A 19,506-nucleotide genomic window follows, 5' to 3' on the forward strand; every position below is an offset into this window, starting at 1 on the left:
GTTTACCAGCCCTCAAGACGAAATAAACGATTGGATAAATACAATCGCAGTTGTCTGTCTCGATGATATTTTGGACACGGGCTAGTGAAGGCTCGGGGGCCAGCTGCGGCGAAACGAATGATGATTTTCGCTGACAACGCTATACTTTATTATTCTGATAAGCCCATAGTTGCACATACGTGGGCACGCCAGATGAGACACTAAGAATGACAGCATCCATTTCCTTCGGTGGCATTGAGGAGATGGGGAAAAGATACAAATCGGACACATCAATAAAATAACACTATGTTGGGCTCTGTAAGATAACCACTCTGAATTGTCTGAAATGGCCCATGAACTACATACACTGACAAGTTCATCACAAATACATTACAATGTATACATTCATTAGAGACGCCATTTTCAGTTGGATAGTCGATCAGGGTTACACAACACCACCCACATTTTACACAGGACACACATTGCTAAAACACTTGTTTTGGGGTTTGTGTGCGTACGCGTGTGTGTCTGTGTGTGTGTGCGCAAACCAGCTGTTTCACCTGAAATTAGCAATAGTGTGTTTTTCATTTGACATTTCCTATCTGCAACATCTAGTTACCCTAATCATCGTCCAAAAATAATAACAGACATCTTTCGCTTGCCCACGTCATTGAACCGAATCCTGCAGGAGCTCAAAGGTCAGCTGCGTGATGTGCCGCCACGCTTCCCGAATGTGACGAGACTCGGTGGTGCGCGAGCAGATGGCGAAACGCAGGACAAAGCGTCCGCTCAGATAACAAGGCACCAAGTGAATCGCTCTGTTCTTTGTGATCCTCTTCAGCAGATCCTGGTTCCGCTCATTGGAGCCCTTTGAGGGGTGAAAAACAAAACAAACCATGCGGGCATGTGAAAATGCAACCTGATGTCACTTTGGATTCACTTGACTTTGCCCGTCATCACATGTTCAATTCAATGTACGACTTCATCACTTGTGCTTCTTCATTGTCAAACCTTGATATCGTACAAAGGACCGACATTCAACCATGTGCTTGTGAGACTTGAATATTCACACCCCACTCACGATCTCCATATCAAATGAATTGCTTTGACGTCCATATGGGTCGAGCCCAATGGGATCGAAAGGTGTCACCCAACGACCGATTTTAGAGGCGGGCGGGCGGGCGGCCGGTCGGTCAGGCGGTGTTACCTTCAGCCTGAAGCAAACCAGGCCCATGATGACGTCAGCACAGATCTCAAATCTCTGATCTGCTCGTACCAGACTCTCAAACTCCTTGGCCAGGCACACTTGCTAAACACACAAACAAGAGGTTCTACCATTGGCTTTAGAACAACAACGTACGTGTTCATCATTTGCAATGGCTAATCTGCAGAGAAACAAGTCCGGTGAGGTGGGTGCAGCCATTGCAGTTTTTTCTTTATTAAAACTAATAGTGGCTTTGTGCATAAATGTTCCCACCGGTAAAGGCTTCAGACTGACTCCCTCGCTTGATGACCAAGCGTTGCGAATAACATTAGAAAAAGGCACTCGCTCATGTAGCGATGAAACGAGCAAATTGGCGCTTGCGTCCGTGTGTGCGCTCTTTTGCGTCATCTGCGAGTTGAGCATGTGCAATTGAATCTGGGATAACAGGAAATGACTTACGGCTACAGGGTCGCTGTTCATTTCAAATAGAGAGTAAACTCAAAACAGAGCCATTTGCTTGACAGAGCAAATGGAGAGGGAGAGGCGAGGCGAGACAGGCATGGGGGGGGGGGGGGGGGGGGGGCTGGGACGAAACACTACCAAGGGGAAGGAGATGGGCTGAATGAAGAGATGAGGCGGGGCTACGGAAATTCAACTGGAAAAAGAAAGACGAAGAGCAGATGTCATGTCAACTGCTACCAAACTTAATCATTCAACTTCAGAAGAGCATTTGGTCAACCTCACCATCAAGCAACCCCTGCAGCAGTGGGTGAACATTTGCTGGCTCTGCCACTCACTGAGTGACAACGGGATGTGAGAATGAAGACAATTCTAGTTCCCATAATAAATAGGAAAGCGTATCTTCCAGCAAGAAGGACAGAAAGTGCATTGCAATGCTTGCAAATGTGTTCAATTTTACATTTTCATATGTAATCGGACTCTTAATAGCGAAGAAAACAATCCAGGAGGAATGTAAATCAGCTTTTCATGATTCCACAAAGGTCATAATGAGCTTACATGCTCGCTCACAAGCATCAGTTTGCAGACTTTCATAAGCCAATACACAAACTAAGTGGCGGTAAAGAATTATTATTGATTATGCTGATGAATCCAATTCTCATCCATTCTCTTGTCCATTGCCATTGACGCAAGCAAAACCATACAAATGAGGGTGTTTGAAGAGTGCTAATTATCGATTTACATATGCTTTATTGATCCAGGAAAAAGAATGACCTGGCTGCAGACAGGCGACATTTGTCAGGTTCTTTGCCTGATCTCCAAAAAAGAATGTAACGGACTCCAAAAGTCCCATTACCTTACGGATATGAGCCTGTAGTCCGTGGAGGCCGTACATGCGAAAGACAAACCACATTTTGAGGGAGCGGAAGCGTCTGCCCAGTGGAATCTGCCAATGCTGGAAGAGAGAGAGAGAGAGAGAGAGAGAGAGAGAGAAGCACCACATGAAAAGCACCTTTGTCTGTTCTTTTCAGTGTCATTTGGTCATCAAAAGAACACTTTCTTCTTACCCTGTAATCTGTCACTAGCCCTGTTGGTGAAAAAGACATCAGTCACTTGGGATACAGTAAATGAAGGTGTTTCTCCAGCTCACCCTACATGAAATCCCAATATCATGACTAATCATTCTACTTTGGTTTAAGGAAGGGCCGATTGTATAGAAATTGAACTTGAATACAACCATCCATAGAAGGTCGTTTTTGATGACATGACTGTTTTAATAGGTAGCGTGTGTGATATTAACCTACCTGACTCCTGGTTCTCGTGTCTGAGGTAGAGCGGCTCCACTTTGAAGGCTCCGATCATGTCTTGCCTCTTCTTCACCCTGTTGAAAGCAAAAAAATGCTAGTGTTCTGCAACCACATGCAGGCAGGCAGGCGGGCGAGGTAGGCAGGCAGGCAGGCAGGCAGCCACGCAGGCAGGCAGGCAGCCACGCAGGCAGGCAGGCAGCCACGCAGGCAGGCAGGCAGGCAGCCACGCAGGCAGGCAGGCAGCCACGCAGGCAGGCAGGCGGGCGGGCGGGCGAGGCAGGCAGCCACGCAGGCAGGCAGGCAGCCACGCAGGCAGCGACGCAGGCAGGCAGGCAGGCACAGTATTGCCCCCAGAAAACTGCTGTCAGTACTTATTCCCTTCATTTTCACAATCTTGGTCCTCATTGCACTACAATGAAAATGATCCTTCGCACTCATTGTATAATGTGGCTCCACGTTCAGCGAGGGAGCTCACGTTCCAGCGCACACGCTGCCAGCTGCCACGGCCCTTCTTCTGCAATCATGCCCAAGCCAATCGGGAAGCTCACGTAATGGGTGCTCATGAGGATTCATGCTGATGAAGGCAGCTCACCACATGGCAGAGCAGTCAAAGTTGACCAACAGCCATTTGTGTGGGTTCAAGTTGAAAGAGTCTGCAAACTGTAACACAGATACAAATAAGAAGTAAGCGTCAGAGCGCCGTTTGCTTTCGAAAATGAATCCGTACCATCTAAATGTTAAAAGAGCTTGCTATAGTAGGTCGCGTTTACGTATGGTCGCGCAAAGTAAACGCAGCCTCATGCTCGCAGTTCCTTTGCTACATTGCTCCTTTGCACTGAGGCTTTATTCAAAGTGACGCGCACACACATTGCCATATCTTTTTGTTGCCTATCTTTTGCAATATCCTTCCCCTCCCACACGCAATGCGATAAGAGCCAGCGTAAGAAGAAAACAACCTCCAGTGGCAATCAATCCACAAAGGCGTTTTGCTCTCCCCACTGACACTGTACGTACACCTAGAAAATAGAACAGCTCGTATACGGTCGTTGTCTATGCTCCTTTTCAAAAACAAGCCCCTCCGTTGTTGAAACACGCGTGTCGAACAAACCGTGATATATAAAGGTCGAACGCCGCCCCAGGAAATGAATCCGACCTTATCGCTGTGTTTCTACGCAGCTGGGCGGCAGCAGCCTTGACCGTAGACGACACTGCCGAGGAGTACGCTCTCTGAGGCTCCTCCTATTTCACATTACCAATCAAGCGTTTGCTTTCACCGACGGGATGGCGGCGGCCCGCGCAAGTCGCTGCCCGACTATCGCATGCGTATTTGGCACATTTTCCGCACCTACCTCGATGCCGTTCAACAAGGGCCGGAATTCCGGACAGATAAACGCACTCCCAGCATACGCGGCATCAACGTGCATCCACATGTTGTGCTCATTACCTGCAGCAGCCAACAAACGACAATGTCATCGATCGCGTGCGTTCAATGCGTTTACTCGCACCGCGACAATGACACAAGTGCATTGGCTAGACTTGGGCAATCAAATATGATGGAGCGAAAAACAGCGCCAATGTTTCCAAATCCAACTTTACCAGTTCGGTACAGTCATTTGTCAAAAAATGCCAACTCTTGTACTGGACGTATTTCACTTTGGAGAAGGTACCCAATGCGTTGCAGTGAGCAAAACAAGACGAAATTGTAATGACTCCCGAGGTAACTCACATATAGGCCCCAGCTGAGAAATAGGATCAAACGCACATGATGCAGTGGTGCCAAGCGTTGCGCAGAACTGAAAGGCACAAAATGACATTTGAGCATTGGGTGCGTGTTGGACTAGCTTACCATACAACTCAGCATGTGCATGGTTCTGGAAAGCCTTTGCAGCAGTTTTTGGATAGGTTGGATTTTCCACTCGAGGTCATAGCGTATGATCTCAGTAGTAGTAGTAGTCGTTATCAATATCATGTGACACACTAGTCAATAAAACGTGACAGATTTTGTTCAATCGTGCGACCATCAGCCAGCAACATGACAGGCAAAACTACCGGTGGGCATTTTGGCGTTACTAGTTGGCTTCAGAAGGCTACTCCAGTGTCCTCCTCGTACAAGTGTGCGTCTTACATAGAAAGGGATGAGTCCTGCTTCTTTATCCTTTTCCACTATTGTCTTGAGCAATTCACCCGTGACGGCGTACGTGGTGCTGTCTGTGGGGATTTGCTTCATGGTCACGCCTCCGATCAGACCTGCTCGCTCCACAGACGAATGAGACTGCGCAGGAGAAATGTGCAAAACAATGAATGAAAGGATTAACAATAAATTCATCTTGGAGAGTTAAAAGCTGAGAAACGAATGACTGAATGAAACAAACAAATTATTCAATGTATTGGCTCCAATGACATCATATCGCTCGCTCGCTTACTTGCTCGGATGTATATGCCACCAATTTGATGAGGATTTCATGTTCAGACTTTTCAGGGTCCATGGAGTGGACTCGACGGACAGCTTTACAACGTGCGGCGAGCAACGACATGAGGGTCGCTTCGCTGGCCGTGCCCTGTCAGAGACAAGTAGAAGTTTTGAAATTTGCGTCCTGATCATGCAATAGCCGTTCTAAAAATAAACTTGACTAAAATGCGAAGAAAAAAACAACAACGTTGAAGTACAGCAACGGTTCGAGTGATTTTTCTTGTCCCAAGAACATTTGGGAAAATTCCCACGCACCAATACGATTGCAGGTGATCTGCCCAACGTATGGGGAAACCCGGTTTGCCGAAGAACGACATTTACTGCCTTCATAAACACTCGCAATTCTTTCCCACTCTGTCGCTTTCCGTCGCAAGGCAGTCCCGGAGAGTCCAGACTTATACTACACAAACGTTTTAGAATCAAACAGTACAAAAGATGCAACTGTGCGCTAACTTCAATCATCAAAAAGGGGATTCTTTTTGTTTTTTGGACCGTCAAACCCTAGGCAACCATTCATACTAACATCCACAGTCAAATTAGACCGCTCGTGTAAAAAAACATGTTTTGGATTCGTCAGATGGACCTGGGAAAAAACAACGCACACACACACACACACACACACACACACACACACACACACACACACACACACACACACACATGCAATCAGATGGGTCCAAATTCAAACTAGCAAATACTCAACGGTCAGGCATAAGTGCAAAGCATGCTGCTCATGCACGAACGTTTCTTGAAGACATCAAGAGAGCTTTTTCAGGCTATCACCGTCACCGCGCTGTTAATGAAGGTTTCAAAAGAATTGGATGTCAATGTGTTGGTTGTCACGACACTCATTAACTCTGCTGTTTGTGAGAAGAGGCCATTTGTTGCCATAGTGAGCTGAGATGCCCTGCTGAAAAAAAGAGCAGCAAGAGCGACACAACAATAACAGGATGAATCGAATCAAATCAGTCAGCGCACGCGCACGCCCACGCCCACGCACGCACTTCCTCACACACAGGTGGGCAGAATAAAAGGGGCGTGCAACGATCCATCAGCGTGCAATCTCGTGCTTCATCATGAAACCTCTCTCTTTCTCGCCGTCTCTCTCGCTCTGTCTCTCACACAAACACAGACGCACTCACACACAAATGCACACGCACGCATGCACGCACACACACACACACACACGCGCACACACGCACACACGGCATCCTTCAGTGCTGCTTTTGTGTTGAGTCACTCACTGAAGCATTAGTTAGACCATACCAATGAAACGCAGAACAATGTCACTGACGTCTCAGCTTGCCTATGATCCATCCACACATTAAAAAGTAATATCCTGCCCATTTTTAGCCGCTATGTACCAGTTCCATCAACAAAGGATAAATCAATAGACAATAGACCTGAAGGATCACGCAGGAAGCTGGAGCGCAAATGACGAGTAACTAAACACGAGGTCTTCCGTCAGGCAGGGTGTGACAGCAATACAAAGACGCGCTCGTTTAAATCGTCATTCCTCTCACGTGATCCGTTTTGATCGAAACAACACATAATACTTATTTGACAGTGCGGCAAAGCGAGCGCAACAGCAGACGACCTCCGACAGCTTCCCCCCGCTCGGCCGACTATTTAATATAAGATTCGGTCCTTTAGGGATGAGATCACGGAGGCTGTTCCAAAAAGCCAGTCAAAACCTAGAAGTTCAAATAAATATCATGTGAGGTGAGGACCTTCTCCCATTTGAAAATCGTGTCCCTTCAAAGCCTTACGCAACTGCTCGGTGCGGCAAAACAGACAACTTTTTAAAGAAAAAAACTCGATTGCTGGACCCGCTTTCTTAGTGGATGTTTGTGACGGAATGACCTTTGAAAAAGCCACGTAGGGATCACCCGCCTTCCCGGTGGGAACAAACTACCTTTTGGGAGCATGGACAACGGCCATCTGCTTCAAACGTTTAGTTCTCGCATGCAGCAATTGTGGGAGAATTCATTTACCTGGATGACACCTCCTCCGTGACCACAAGTTCCGGCTATGAAAGACTCTGGCAGCTGCAGCATCTTCCCCAGCCAGTCTAACATCACTGTCTCCAGCTCGGTGCAAGCTGGGCTGGAAGCCTGGACGCGCACACAACAATTTGAAAGGTTCAACATGGAGAAAGATGAGCCTGAGAGTTCTGCTTATTGTTACCCAAGAGAATCCAATGCAGCCAATGGCTCCGCACAGCATATCTGCCAACATGGCCGGGTAGGAGGAAGCTGCAGGGAAGTACGCATAGAAGTATGGACTGTGCCAGTGGGTAATCTGGAAGGAAAAGAAGAGGGAAGATCACAGATTCAATGACACAGAAGGTACAGCCGGTACTGTGGTACTGGCGCAATGGAATTGGATTTTGCTCTTCAAATGGCCCGATAAACATCTGAAAGGACACTCCCCCCGGACGGCGTGTTCTGGGCTTTTGTGCATTTTTAGACATTTCGACTGTGCTTTCCTTTTCCTGTCAGTGTGTACAACGGTCGTGGCGTTTCATCAAACATGGCTGTGTTTCTACATCCTGAAAAGTGCAACAGCCTGGAGCCTATCCCAGCTGAACTGGCTGTCAGCCAATCACGGCGCAGTATTATTTTGTAATTTGGGTTAGGGTTAGGCACATAACGACAGTATTATTTATTCGTACACTTTTGTATTTTTGCAATTTCACAGTCCGTACAAGTGTGAGAAGGAAATGAGGAGAAGAAGTGGAAAAAGGTTTACCCCAGGCATTATGACCCGCTCCACATCCTTCATGATCTCCTCATAGGTCTCTGGTTCTAGCGGCGCCTCGGTCGGGATTAAGGAGCGAAGATATCCCGGCTCTACGTCCGGATAGACCGGCCGCTGCTCCACGTTCTCCAAATAGTCGGCTACAAAGTCGACCATCTCCCTTCCTCGACGCCGGAACTCTCCTGCGTTCATGGTATGTCTGTTTGACAAACGCAACGTTCAAGTCCCAAAGCATTTTGGATGGGCATTTATGGCTCCTTCTCTGGGAGTATGGTGAAGTTCCATGCAGGTCAGCTGCAGATCTTTCAGCATTTGTGAAGAACGGCAGTTCCTTTTTGTTCAAGAGTGCCAGGTTTTCTCCATGCCCAAGTGTGTGTGTGTGTGGGGGGGGGGGGGGGGGGGATAAAGAAGCCCAGTGCTCGAGGCAGTCATGGTTCTTCACTGAACGAGTCCCTGAGCGAGACTATTTCAGCAAACATCTTTGCAACAAATGCTGACGTAAAGCCAATATTTGCTGTTTGCAAGCATTGGCCACTCAGTGAGGTATCATCCATCTTAAGAGGATCGGTCTTAATCTTCTCAGTTTTTCACTTACTACATTGAATTCATTTGAAATCAGTACATTTGTTGAGAAGCACAAATTGGTCACATTCTTAGCAAGCTGTGTATTGATGAAGGCCATGCAAATAATGCTCACTTTCAAAAATGGATATCATATTGTGGTTGTCTTTGCAGCCGTCTGTGTACAAATGGAACTCGTATTGAGAAGATTTTCTTCCAATCGTCTCACTTGCTGCATAAGGTTAAACTAAATCGCAAAGTAATACTCGAAGAATAAAAAACATAGCTCCAGTATCGGACTGATAAATGGTTTGAAAATATGGATGAAAAAAAGGATTTTTGCTCAACTCTACTTACAATAATGATCCAGTATCGGACTGATAAATGGTTTCAAAATATGGATGAAAAAAAGGATTTTTGCTCAACTCTACTTACAATAATGATCCAGTATCGGACTGATAAATGGTTTGAAAATATGGATGAAAAAAAGGATTTTTGCTCAACTCTACTTACAATAATGATCCAGTATCGGACTGATAAATGGTTTCAAAATATGGATGAAAAAAAGGATTTTTGCTCAACTCTACTTACAATAATGATCCAGTATCGGACTGATAAATGGTTTCAAAATATGGATGAAAAAAAGGATTTTTGCTCAACTCTACTTACAATAATGATCATGTGTCCAGAACCAACCTGTTGTGTCTATTTCACGATCACAAGGAAAGCAAACAAATACGGGCTTTTTTTTTTGGGGTGATCATACCATTGACAACTTTACATTCCGGATCGCAAACATCATTAAAAAGAAATGTCACAAAAGCATGCAATAGCAAATGAGCAAACCTTGCTTTCGACTTTTGCGTTGTGGTGCAACAAGTGTACTTCACCCTTTCTCCATTTGAGAGCCCATTATTATCCTTACACTAATCTGAAATAGGATTACAAATGCGTGCGCCCGCGCGTTCTTATGTTTTTGCATTGCGTGCGCCTATGTAAGTGGGTTTGTGACGTACGTGTGTGCGCGTGTACTCACATTTCCAGCACCAAAAGCTCCAAAAGTGCTAGACCGTGGTTCTCTTCCTCGCCTTTTGTTCTTCTAAAAATGACAAACGTCTAATTTTTAGTGAGGATGGTTATGAGTAGGTGGGTGGCTGTGTAGTGGAGAGGGCAAGGTAGATTCTCTTCTTTTATCTCGCCACTATCCACTCCCACCCGCAGTGAGCTAGCCAATAGCAGGTGGGATCTAATGGTAGGGGGGAAGAACCCTCCAAAAAACGGATCACAAGCAGATCCTGGAGCAGTCGTCATAGTTGACCTTTACCAAACGCACGTTAACGTTCAACCATGCTTACTTAGCAAACATATTAGTAAGACAACGTGATGGTCATATGATGTCATTCTTAATGTGGTCTATGGAAATCATTATTCAAGGTTTGACTTGGCTTTTATTGACTCATTATAAAGGTGAAGGGCAATCTTTCAGTACCTTTGAACTGTGTGAGGGAGGGGTAGGCTTAAGCTTTGAAAGAAACTTCTCAGGAGCCCAAGTAGATTCCGTCATCTGAGGTCATGTCACGTCTCGGGCTTGCGCGGTTTATTCTGGTTTCACTGGTCTTCGCTGATAATTGTTACATTGTTATGAATGACCAGCAGCAAAATTGAGTTCAGGCGACACTGCAAAAACATATCATCCATAAAGCAAGATTGAACCAAACTGACTGGGCGAGCTGTCATTATTGGAAGGAAGGAAGGAAGGAAGGAAGGAAGGAAGGAAGGAAGGAAGGAAGGAAGGAAGGAAGGAAGGAAGGAAGGAAGGAAGGAAGGAAGGAAGGAAGGAAGGAAGGAAGGAAGGAAGGAAGGAAGGAAGGAAGGAAGGAAGGAAGGAAGGAAGGAAGGAAGGAAGGAAGGAAGGAAGGAAGGAAGGAAGGAAGGAAGGAAGGAAGGAAGGAAGGAAGGAAGGAAGGAAGGAAGGAAGGAAGGAAGGAAGGAGAATCTTATAGATCGCCAAATCGATCTCCAAACTTTAAGGACTACTCAGCCCCAAATCGACTCTTTTTTGGGCTTGTAAACAGCATGAACTAGTTTCTACTAATGCTGTCAATGTGTCCTTGTCATTATTTGGACATTTTCAAACAACGGGGCATCTCTTTGAAAACGTCAATGCATTTCCCCCTACTTTGAACAGTTTTACAGCCATTACTTTTACGCTCGGGTAAAAAGTTGATAGGATATCTTTACTTCTGCGTATGTAACGAACAGGACTACCTTTGACATCCGAGGGGGAAAAAAATCCCAGCGCTGTTCCCCCCAGTGGCATTATGGGAATAATGCCAAATGGAGAGAAACCAAAGAGCAGGCCTACAGTTAAGGGTGGCCTGATATGTTGTCCTTGTCCTTGATATGTGTTCCTGACTTCTGCCACAACTCGCCTATGTTGCCATTGTATTGGCATCCACCTTATTCTTGAAGTCTCGCGTGGGGGAACAACGTTAAGCGTCCAGGTGCTACGCGTTTACCTTGCAACGGGAAGGGGCTGCAAACAGCGACGTCGGCTTAAGTAGTGACTTGTTCCCCCCACAAACTCTGTAAAACATTGTTTCTATTTATTGGGCATGAATGTTGCATGGCGATTTCAACGGTTTGAAAACAACGCTGCAAATCTTAACGACAGCCATCCCTCGTCTTCAGAGCTGTGTGGAAGAGATGTCGCGTGCCCCGCTGCCAGTATTTGCAAAGCTACCAAATAAGGTGTTCTCATCAGAGTTTGCTCAAGGGCATAAATGTTGCATTCACCTGTACGTTCACCGTACAAACGTCTGGAGGGAGGGGACGTGCCGCCTGGAAGCGACCCCGATGAACCCTGACGTCCGTGAGCGTTTGCTCCCTTGGCACTGGCAAGTGTTTTCCCATGGCTGCTCTTCTGGCCTCGTTCTGATTGGCACACATCCCACGGGGGAGCGGTATTGTTCATTTAAGGCAGACTACGTGCTCGCAAAGTCAAAAGCGCTTGATATACTCTGTATTGGGAGGGCTCCTAGGACTAGAGTTTCCATTCAAAGAAGAAGAATTGGATGCGGCCGAGTGTAGCTCCCAGAAAAGGGCGTCACTCGGTTTGGGGGGACTAGGGAAGGACCTGCAGCTGTCATCTATGGAGGCCTGGTTCAGGGGCGGCGGCGGCAAAACAACAGAAGAGGCCTCGTTCCTGGCCAAAGCCTCGCCGGAGCACTGCTGCGTTGGCCACGGACCGTTACACCAGCAGTCCTCTCGCAAAATGTCCGGCAGCAAGGCGCTAGTCTGGCCACCCGCGGGGGGTGGGCAGGGGCGGCCAGAACACGAGGGCAACGCGGGGGGGGGATGAGGTAGCGGAGCCTGAACGACTGCGTGCCGATTGCTCTCCGTCTCTTGCGGACACTGAATTGGACCTGCTGTGGTGTGGGGGGAAACGGAGAAAGGGAGAGTTGTCATTTGATGAGGCCCGAGCCGAGGGCGTCGACCTTGCTTCACTCCTCTGCACGTTTAGCCAGTGGACTGTGTGGCTTTTATTGCGTGCCTTTGATGACCTCATGAAACACGTGTTCAATGCATAAATGTCCTTGTTACAGCATTTTGTTGTAAGCCATCATCAAATTATTATTTTAATGCAAACCCGCGCGCGCACACACACGCCGTTTACTTGTATGTCTATGGTGTAATATGTCTTGTCACCGTGGGATAGGGAAAACGTCATTTCGATCTCTTTGTGTGTCTCGGCATGTGAAGATGTTGACAATAAAGCAGACTTTGACTTTGACCTCACCTCGTCTTGTGTCACTGATCAATGGTCCGAGCCTCCGAATCAGGCCTCTTTGGTGCCTGAGCTCTGAACGGAGACGGGCGATCTCAGAATGCAAAGTCTCGTACGCCTGCTGCATGCTCCTCTCCCTACAGACACGCACGGAACATTTGTTTTCAACACTCTTGCAGTAACGCTCATAATAATAATCATCATCATCATAGTGCTATGGGAGTGAAAAGATGATTCCAGGTTTTGAGTTGGATTTTTACGGTTCCATGGCAAACAAGAAAATGCACTCGGTTGACTGTCCCGTCTATCGCTTTGTGATTTTTTATGAAACGCTGTTGAAAACGATGCTTTTTTGGGACGCTCCAAACATGCATGGAAACTCTTGAAACTTGGCACAGATCAAGCCTGGGAAAGTATTAGTAGTAGTTTATTGGGTGAATTTAGAACAAAATGTCTCAGTCTGAGTTTCATTTTCATGTCGTTTATACTTGGTTTTATACCAGTCGTATCATTTTATTTCATCGTATTTATATATTTATTATAAATGTATTATTTATTTATATAAATGTATTATTCATTTATACAAAGGCCGGTCCGCGGAAATACTTCTCCGTGGTGCAAAAAAGGTCGGGGGCCACTGGTTTACACGGACGGACGGACGGACGGACGGACGGACGGAAAACCACTTCCGTCTAGCCTCAATGTTTTTTGAACTTTGCGGTCAGCAAAACAGTGACGGGACCATTTGGTTAACTGGAACGGAAAGCCCGCCTCTGCTTACTCGCTTGATGCATATTCTTTCCAGAAACTGTCCATTGGGACGTGGTTAAATACCATATACTGTATTCAAATGGAAAAACAAAATAAAAATGACATGAAACTAATCTCTTTGAAAGACATTGGTAAATGTTTGCTTATTGGAGCAAGTGCCAACGGTAAGGTCGTGATGAAATATTGTACCTGGGATTGTGTTCCGAGTTAGGTCCGTTCAGGTCACACAATTCGTCCTATAATGGATCAAAGTAGAGATTCCTTCAACATTTCAGCAGAAGCTGCTTTGGACTCATTGAGGAAAAGGATATCCCTCCCTCCCTCCCTACCTCCCTCCCTCCCTCCCTCCCTCCTCTCTTACCCCTCTCATTTCCAGTTGCTCGCTGTGTTTCAGGGACAAGCGGTCCAGCTCCTCCTGAAGCTGAAGGATTTTTCGCTGAGCACTGACACAGTCCATCTGCCAAGAGTCCTGAGGACTGTTCAAGCTCTTCATGACTGTACAGAAATATCCACATTTATTGTTCTACATAAATATTAGGTGGATACATAAGTAAATGGAAGCGCTCAAGTTCAATCAAATCACTTCGGGTTTGCTTGTCTCATTAGGAATAGAGGGGATCTGTTTTGGAGGACCATGATTTGACATTTGATAAAGCAGGTCAGAGTTACACTATATCACTTTTTAAAATGTATAACTAGGATAGATTAACCAACACAATAACGATACAGTAAATCTTTGTTTGAATCGTATCACTCGCCTCTTTCATGTTAAAAAGTCCATTTCAGCAGGAATCATTCCTGCTGATTTGGTACGGGACCACAATCTACCTTCGCCCTAATATCTGTATCATATCGGAAGTGGGAAATCTAGTCCGAAGAACTATTAGGGGGAGAGTCCGAAACTTTGGACCCAAAGACTTGTTCGAAGATGGACTTAACACCTTATGGAAATGAGGGCATTTCTGGCTTTGGCCAACAAACCTTGGCTGGTCTCCATCTCGGTCCTCAGCTGGAGCAGCTCCAGCTCTTTGCTTTGAAGCTGCTCTGTCAGGAGCCTCTCGCTCTCACTCTTCTCCTTTTTCTGAGGAGACACAGGCAGAACAGAATTGAAGAGAAGAGCAAGGGTGCATCCACCACCATCCGATTCTCAAGTTGGCCACGTGTTACGGCTTTGCTTTTCGAGCTGTAGCTTCATTCGGGATTGAAAAGAAAAAGAAAAGAAACTACGACGTGTCTGCGGTGGTAGGGGACGCTGTCGCACAATACGCAGCCTACAAAATAAATGTAGCACTGCCCTTGGCCCCCATCCAATACACACATGGACACGTTCTAGGGTGACCCCTGTTAATGATCATCAGAAATACCAAGTAGACTGTCAACCCTAGTCATAACAGATGCTACTACGGGCCCTTCCAGGTCTTACATTCACTGCTACTTGAGCACCGAGAGCCACTCCAGCGCTGACATTAAAGTCCACCTTCCCACATCTTCTGCGATTCCTTTTTGAAGAGGCAGCTAATGGTTCATCAATTGAAACAATTCAATTGAATATACTGCCAAGGTTTTGTCCCGTTTTATGAGCCTACCGTTACTCGCTCAATGAACGGCCCAAAGTGCTTTGGAGGTACTTCTACAACAAAATAATGAGAGCGATGATATGTTGCACAATTGTACGGAGGAGGGAATGTTCCCCGTACCAGCACCATGAAGAATGAAAATAATCATGTTTGCAAGATCTTTGTACTGCGATTAAGAAATGCAATATTTCTTGAACCAGGAAAACGCACCAGCTTGTTTAGCTCCATCTGCAGGTCCTCCTTTTCAATATATATACCTCGATATGCGCTGAAGGCCTTGTTGACATATTGGGGACCCTCTGAAACCTCTGGCCGGAAGAGCTAGAACAATGATGCAAGGATGTTATAATAAAATAAATAAATGGGAAAAAAAGCTGATGAGTTCACATATTAATGAATCAACCACCTCCCACCACATCCTATCCCATCTACAGTAAGGAATGAGACCGTTGAAGGGAGATTTGGCACTTTGACTGAAGGTTTACAGTGCTCTTTGATGGGGAAAGCTTTTTGTTTTGTTACTATTCTTTCTTTTAATGGCTTGGCTCTGAGAGTTAATTCAAACTTTATAAAGTTCAACTTTAAACAGCTTCGCTTTTAAAGTATGATAACGTAATGGAAGTTTTTTTGCCACAAAACAATTTTGGATGCTTATTGTATTTTAAAAGTCAGCTTAACTGCCAATGATTTGAGGTGAAACGGTCCACCTATTTGCAAGCCTAACTTCAACCTTGTCTTATATCATACCTTATCCTCCAGCTGCTTAACTCGTTTCCTAAGGAAAGTGTTATCTTGCTCAGTCTCTCTCAGGCGCTTTTTGATGTCCTCATAGGCTGTGACCAGGGCGAAATGAGAAGCTACAGATTCATCGCCGGCGCACACCGATACGGGGCTCTCTCCCGCGGCCGTGTCGGCCGTCTCGTGTTTGAGGATGCAGATGTCATCATCCACAGCCTGATGTTCCATGGCTGTGAAGCAGATTGAAGACCTGTGGGATTAGAATACAGACACTCTTTCAAAGACAAAAACAAAACAAAACAAAAACATTCAGAGGAAGAAATTGTGCCTGCGTCTCATGCACAGAAAACACCGCAATTACAACATACCGTTTACCGGAGGCGGCCATTCCGCCCGAAGGACGGGAGGGACCACCATTTTGAGGACGGACGAGAAAGTTAAAAAAACAAACAATAAAAGGACGGACTGAGGACGGACGGAAGCGTAATCATCTCTAGCCGGTTTAATCCTCTCACATTTTGCCACCACAGGTTGAAACGGGCATAAGTAGAGATGTCCACATGCATTTTGAGGGTGGTTGATCCCTGTTATTTTGACAATCTCTGTACAATGATTTCCAGTGGGAAAATTGTGATCGTTGGGTTGCGCCATATTCCTTAAAAGTGGGCGTTTCTGAAGGCATTCGTTTTTTCATTATTTCTCCAAAATGAATGGATGAAATAGAAAATGCTATTCTTTTACATTTTCCTGATCACAAGCTACATAGACGCGACCAATTACGGAAAATTGGACCATCACCGCTTTTGGTTTGTTATTATTTTCCCGAGGGGAGGCTGGCCTGACCGCAGTCAAAAATTCGACTTCCCCACCTTCCGCGATTGCAGCATAAGCATTGGAAACAGAGAAGCGATAACTCGGGAACATGCTATTGGGACAAATTAGATAAATCCACGGACTTTGCATTCGCGAAGTAGGTTGCCCGCTTAAGATTGAAAGTATTACCCAATAACCAGGACTCTATAGATAATGTAAAGCGTTTGAGATCGTACCAGCTGCGCTAGCGTTATGCTAACGTCTTTTGGCATCAGTAGCATTCAGCAAAAGCAACCATTAGTTTTAAGCACACGACTTACTAACCGTGTTAAAACGCTGTCCTCAGTTAGAGGTCTAGTGTCCACGATTTATAAGGGATAACAGCCGCGGTTTTTGCCAGGAAAAACTGGAAGGTGACGCTGGACACTGGAATGTTGACAGCGCAGACAGACGAGAAAACAAAAACTTCCGGGAGTGACGTCACACAAGAAATATTTCAAAACAAAAGCACTTTTTTTTTAAAGAAAATCGATCGCTGCTCTCAGTCCTGGGTTAATAATGACATTATTTTTGTTCAAAAACGGTTGTATAACGATGGTGGTGACTTACACTACGAAGGCTTTATCTCCAAATTATTAGATTTAAAGAAAAGAAAGCAAAGTGTTTTCCATCAGGATTACTTCATTTTATGATAGGCCACCAGGTGGTGCCAAATCCATTGCTAATCCAGATCGATTCAAGTACAGTGGTGCCTCTACTTACGTTTCAAACCCGACCGCGGAACATTTCTTCAGTTCTATGTTTGACACTTACTGGAAGTTGCGTTTACAAGTTCTGAGATCCGAAATGAATGTTTTTTTTTAAAAAAAATAATCAAGAAACGAGACCGTCGCCATGGAAACGAAAGCCAGTTTGAAGGCTGCTTTCGTGCGCCACGTAAGGGCCGTCGGGTCGCTCCGGAAATGACGTCACGTAAACGAAAATCCGGTCGCTTCGGAAGACGGACGCAGCCTGTGAATTTGGACACAGCAAGTGTCGTGAGGACAGGTCACATTGGTAGAGTTTCGTAATCTTATGAGCGTTCTACATTAATGGAAGCAACAAAAACAGGTAGTCGTTTTTCTGCTATTTTATACGTACATTATTCGCACGATGTTTACCAAGCATTTATGCCGCTATTTACTACGTCCGTGTAGTCAATTACTTAAAGCAGGATAACCAACCCGTATTAAAATGGTACTTCATCGATCCGTGGAATGCAGTTCGTGCAAAGTGCCAATGATCTAATATTGAAACAATACGAACTGCAACTAAATCTCTTTTGTAGCAGAAGCCAATGTATTTTTTGGGGGGCCTCTTTCAGAGGAGATCCACTTAAGACATGTGGAGACAGATGTGCTCATTCCCAAAATGATGAGGGAGAAAGCCAAGGAGCGCTGCGCTGACAGAGTTGAAGGTGCGTGTTGTACTACACTCACGCGTGCATACGTAGGTATACGTGTGGACGTGTCAATCAGTGTGTGCGTATGTATGCGCACACACACGGACATACACACACACACAGACGGACATACACACGTACACGCGCTCACAGCGTGTGTTGGTGAGCCAAGAATTATTTCAGAAGCAGACTACCTTGTACGTTTCACTGGCGTCAAGTCACTGAGCGTAGGCAATCCTTGTATCATGGGATGCGGGAGAGGCACTGGTTGATTAGATTGATGAGATTAGTCGCACTCTCCTGCTCTTCTAAATTGCTTTGGTTTCCTATATGCGTCCTGATGAAAGTGCCACTGTAATAACCAGACTGATTCCACTGATGAATGTAATTATAATGTTGCTTGTTTAGAGAGGATATCGATTTTTGTTTTTTCACCCTGGTCAAAAGTTGCATTTTCCTTCATTTGGTATGATGAATACCAAATCGAATAAGTCATTTTTTTATTCCAATTGAAAGCAAGTATGCTTTGAATTGCAGTCTGCAGATATTGTGTTCTATGTCATTTTTGTTCAATTCAAACCAAATTTTATGCTTGAGTCTTGTTGATCAAAAAGCTTAGTGAGTGTGTGTGTCACACTAATTTTCGGTTAGTCACTCTCTGTGTGTGTGTGTGTGTGTGTGTGTGTGTGTGTTGAGAAGGGAGGATGCCGTCAGCGCTATTGTGAGGACCACATGCTTTCTTACCAGATGTTAAGATGAAATCGCACAAAACTGTCTTCAGATGTTACTTTTCAAATGCATCTAGAAAAGTTCCACACTTACCTCAGTATAAATAAAAGGCCCATATATCTGTGACATTTTCTGGACAAAATTAACACATCATTTTATTTTATTTTTTTAAATTAAAAAAACAAAAACAAAACAGCAATGGGGTTAAAGGGCTGCTTCCCTCTAATGCCCCACTCAGACATATTTTCTTCTGTCCAGCTTTCAACCACTGTTGCAAAGATTCCGGCTTCTTCATGGTGTTCAAGTGTCGAGAAGAGAACGCTGCCTTGAAAGACTGTCTGACACGCCAGTGAGTACTTAGCAGTTCAAACCGTGCTTTTGTTTTATGGTGTCATTTTGCACATGTGCTTGTCCTACACTGTCAATGCAAAGGACTTTCTTTCACTTGTTCATAAGAACTATGACAGTCATGAATATGAGGTGTTGCAATTTTTGTGTCTCACCAGCTACAAAGACCCTGACTTTTTCCAGACGTGTAAGCAGGAATACATCCAGGAGAAAATGGAGTTTGAGCGGACGGGGATCCCTGCAAAGAACAGACGGCAAAAGCTCCCAACAAGCATGTAACCGTGACGACACGTTTGCGCCCTAAGCCCCACCCCCACCCTACCACCACCACCACCACCACTACCATGTTTCCAACTTAAATAGAAAAAAAAAAGTATCTACCGAGATTTGATTGTCTTGTAATTAAATTTCTCAAAATGTTCAGATTTATTCTTGTTATTGTTCAAAGCGAAAGTTGAAATGCCTAGTAGGGCGGCAGCGCATGTTCGCGGTCGAAGGGAGAAGACGACGACAAGAGGAACCGGGAAGAATGCCGCGATGAGGAGCGACAGTTCAGAACAAC

The 19,506-nt window shown here is 45.4% G+C and overlaps 3 protein-coding genes across 12 annotated transcripts; 1 reads left to right on the forward strand and 2 right to left on the reverse strand.

Moving 5' to 3' along the window:
* Positions 1–124: 124 nt before the first annotated feature.
* On the reverse strand, positions 125–12,666 carry ddc (dopa decarboxylase). 6 transcript variants are annotated; one of them, XM_061288986.1, is made up of 14 exons: positions 12,540–12,666; positions 8,171–8,378; positions 7,607–7,720; positions 7,414–7,533; positions 5,373–5,507; positions 5,075–5,221; positions 4,676–4,742; positions 4,299–4,393; positions 3,542–3,609; positions 2,947–3,023; positions 2,710–2,729; positions 2,499–2,597; positions 1,187–1,288; positions 125–847 (listed from the first exon to the last, which is right to left on the reverse strand). In XM_061288986.1, exons 2-14 carry the CDS (start codon positions 8,369–8,371, stop codon positions 647–649), a joined length of 1,446 nt encoding a protein of 481 aa, XP_061144970.1. In that variant the 5' UTR covers positions 8,372–8,378; positions 12,540–12,666; the 3' UTR covers positions 125–646. The 6 variants fall into 6 exon arrangements, 5 of the variants coding, with proteins under 5 accessions (XP_061144970.1, XP_061144969.1, XP_061144972.1 ...); XM_061288985.1 differs by lacking the exon at positions 12,540–12,666 and adding an exon at positions 9,777–11,184; XM_061288988.1 differs by lacking the exon at positions 8,171–8,378 and having other exon boundaries at positions 12,540–12,624.
* azi2 (5-azacytidine induced 2) lies at positions 11,326–16,910 on the reverse strand. Of its 3 annotated transcripts, none has more exons than XM_061288992.1 (8): positions 16,751–16,910; positions 15,623–15,843; positions 15,086–15,196; positions 14,280–14,379; positions 13,660–13,793; positions 13,488–13,534; positions 12,540–12,664; positions 11,326–12,168 (listed from the first exon to the last, which is right to left on the reverse strand). In XM_061288992.1, the coding sequence occupies exons 2-8, from the start codon at positions 15,839–15,841 to the stop codon at positions 11,741–11,743; spliced, it is 1,164 nt and encodes a 387-aa protein (XP_061144976.1). In that variant the 5' UTR covers positions 15,842–15,843; positions 16,751–16,910; the 3' UTR covers positions 11,326–11,740. The 3 variants fall into 3 exon arrangements, with proteins under 3 accessions (XP_061144976.1, XP_061144977.1, XP_061144975.1); XM_061288993.1 differs by having other exon boundaries at positions 11,326–12,165; positions 15,623–15,863; positions 16,751–16,909; XM_061288991.1 differs by having other exon boundaries at positions 15,623–15,863; positions 16,751–16,909.
* Positions 16,911–17,377: 467 nt separating this feature from the next.
* cmc1 (C-x(9)-C motif containing 1) lies at positions 17,378–19,367 on the forward strand. 3 transcript variants are annotated; one of them, XM_061288996.1, is made up of 4 exons: positions 17,378–17,536; positions 17,790–17,882; positions 18,855–18,945; positions 19,103–19,367. In XM_061288996.1, exons 1-4 carry the CDS (start codon positions 17,518–17,520, stop codon positions 19,221–19,223), a joined length of 324 nt encoding a protein of 107 aa, XP_061144980.1. In that variant the 5' UTR covers positions 17,378–17,517; the 3' UTR covers positions 19,224–19,367. The 3 variants fall into 3 exon arrangements, with proteins under 3 accessions (XP_061144980.1, XP_061144978.1, XP_061144979.1); XM_061288994.1 differs by having other exon boundaries at positions 17,379–17,536; positions 17,754–17,882; XM_061288995.1 differs by having other exon boundaries at positions 17,380–17,536; positions 17,757–17,882.
* The last annotated feature ends 139 nt before the right edge of the window (positions 19,368–19,506 follow it).

Source organism: Syngnathus typhle, linkage group LG10 (assembly GCF_033458585.1).
Source record: "Syngnathus typhle isolate RoL2023-S1 ecotype Sweden linkage group LG10, RoL_Styp_1.0, whole genome shotgun sequence".
Lineage (NCBI taxonomy): Eukaryota > Metazoa > Chordata > Actinopteri > Syngnathiformes > Syngnathidae > Syngnathus > Syngnathus typhle.

Bases quoted from the DNA above. Each gene is read 5' to 3' on its own strand.
- ddc (XM_061288986.1), bottom strand. From the start codon at position 8,371: ATGAACGCAGGAGAGTTCCGGCGTCGAGGAAGGGAGATGGTCGACTTT. The intron at 5,508-7,413 runs GTAAATGAATTC...TGTCTCTGACAG, and splicing joins ACGGAGGAGGTGTCATCCAG to GGCACGGCCAGCGAAGCGAC. The intron at 2,598-2,709 runs GTAAGAAGAAAG...TCTCTCTTCCAG, and splicing joins GGCTAGTGACAGATTACAGG to CATTGGCAGATTCCACTGGG.
- azi2 (XM_061288992.1), bottom strand. From the start codon at position 15,841: ATGGAACATCAGGCTGTGGATGATGACATCTGCATCCTCAAACACGAG. The intron at 15,197-15,622 runs GTATGATATAAG...TCATTGTTCTAG, and splicing joins TTAAGCAGCTGGAGGATAAG to CTCTTCCGGCCAGAGGTTTC. The intron at 12,169-12,539 runs GTGAGGTCAAAG...CCCACACCACAG, and splicing joins GATCAGTGACACAAGACGAG to CAGGTCCAATTCAGTGTCCG.
- cmc1 (XM_061288994.1), top strand. The intron at 17,883-18,854 runs GTGCGTGTTGTA...TCTTCTGTCCAG, and splicing joins CTGCGCTGACAGAGTTGAAG to CTTTCAACCACTGTTGCAAA. The intron at 18,946-19,102 runs GTGAGTACTTAG...GTGTCTCACCAG, and splicing joins AAAGACTGTCTGACACGCCA to CTACAAAGACCCTGACTTTT.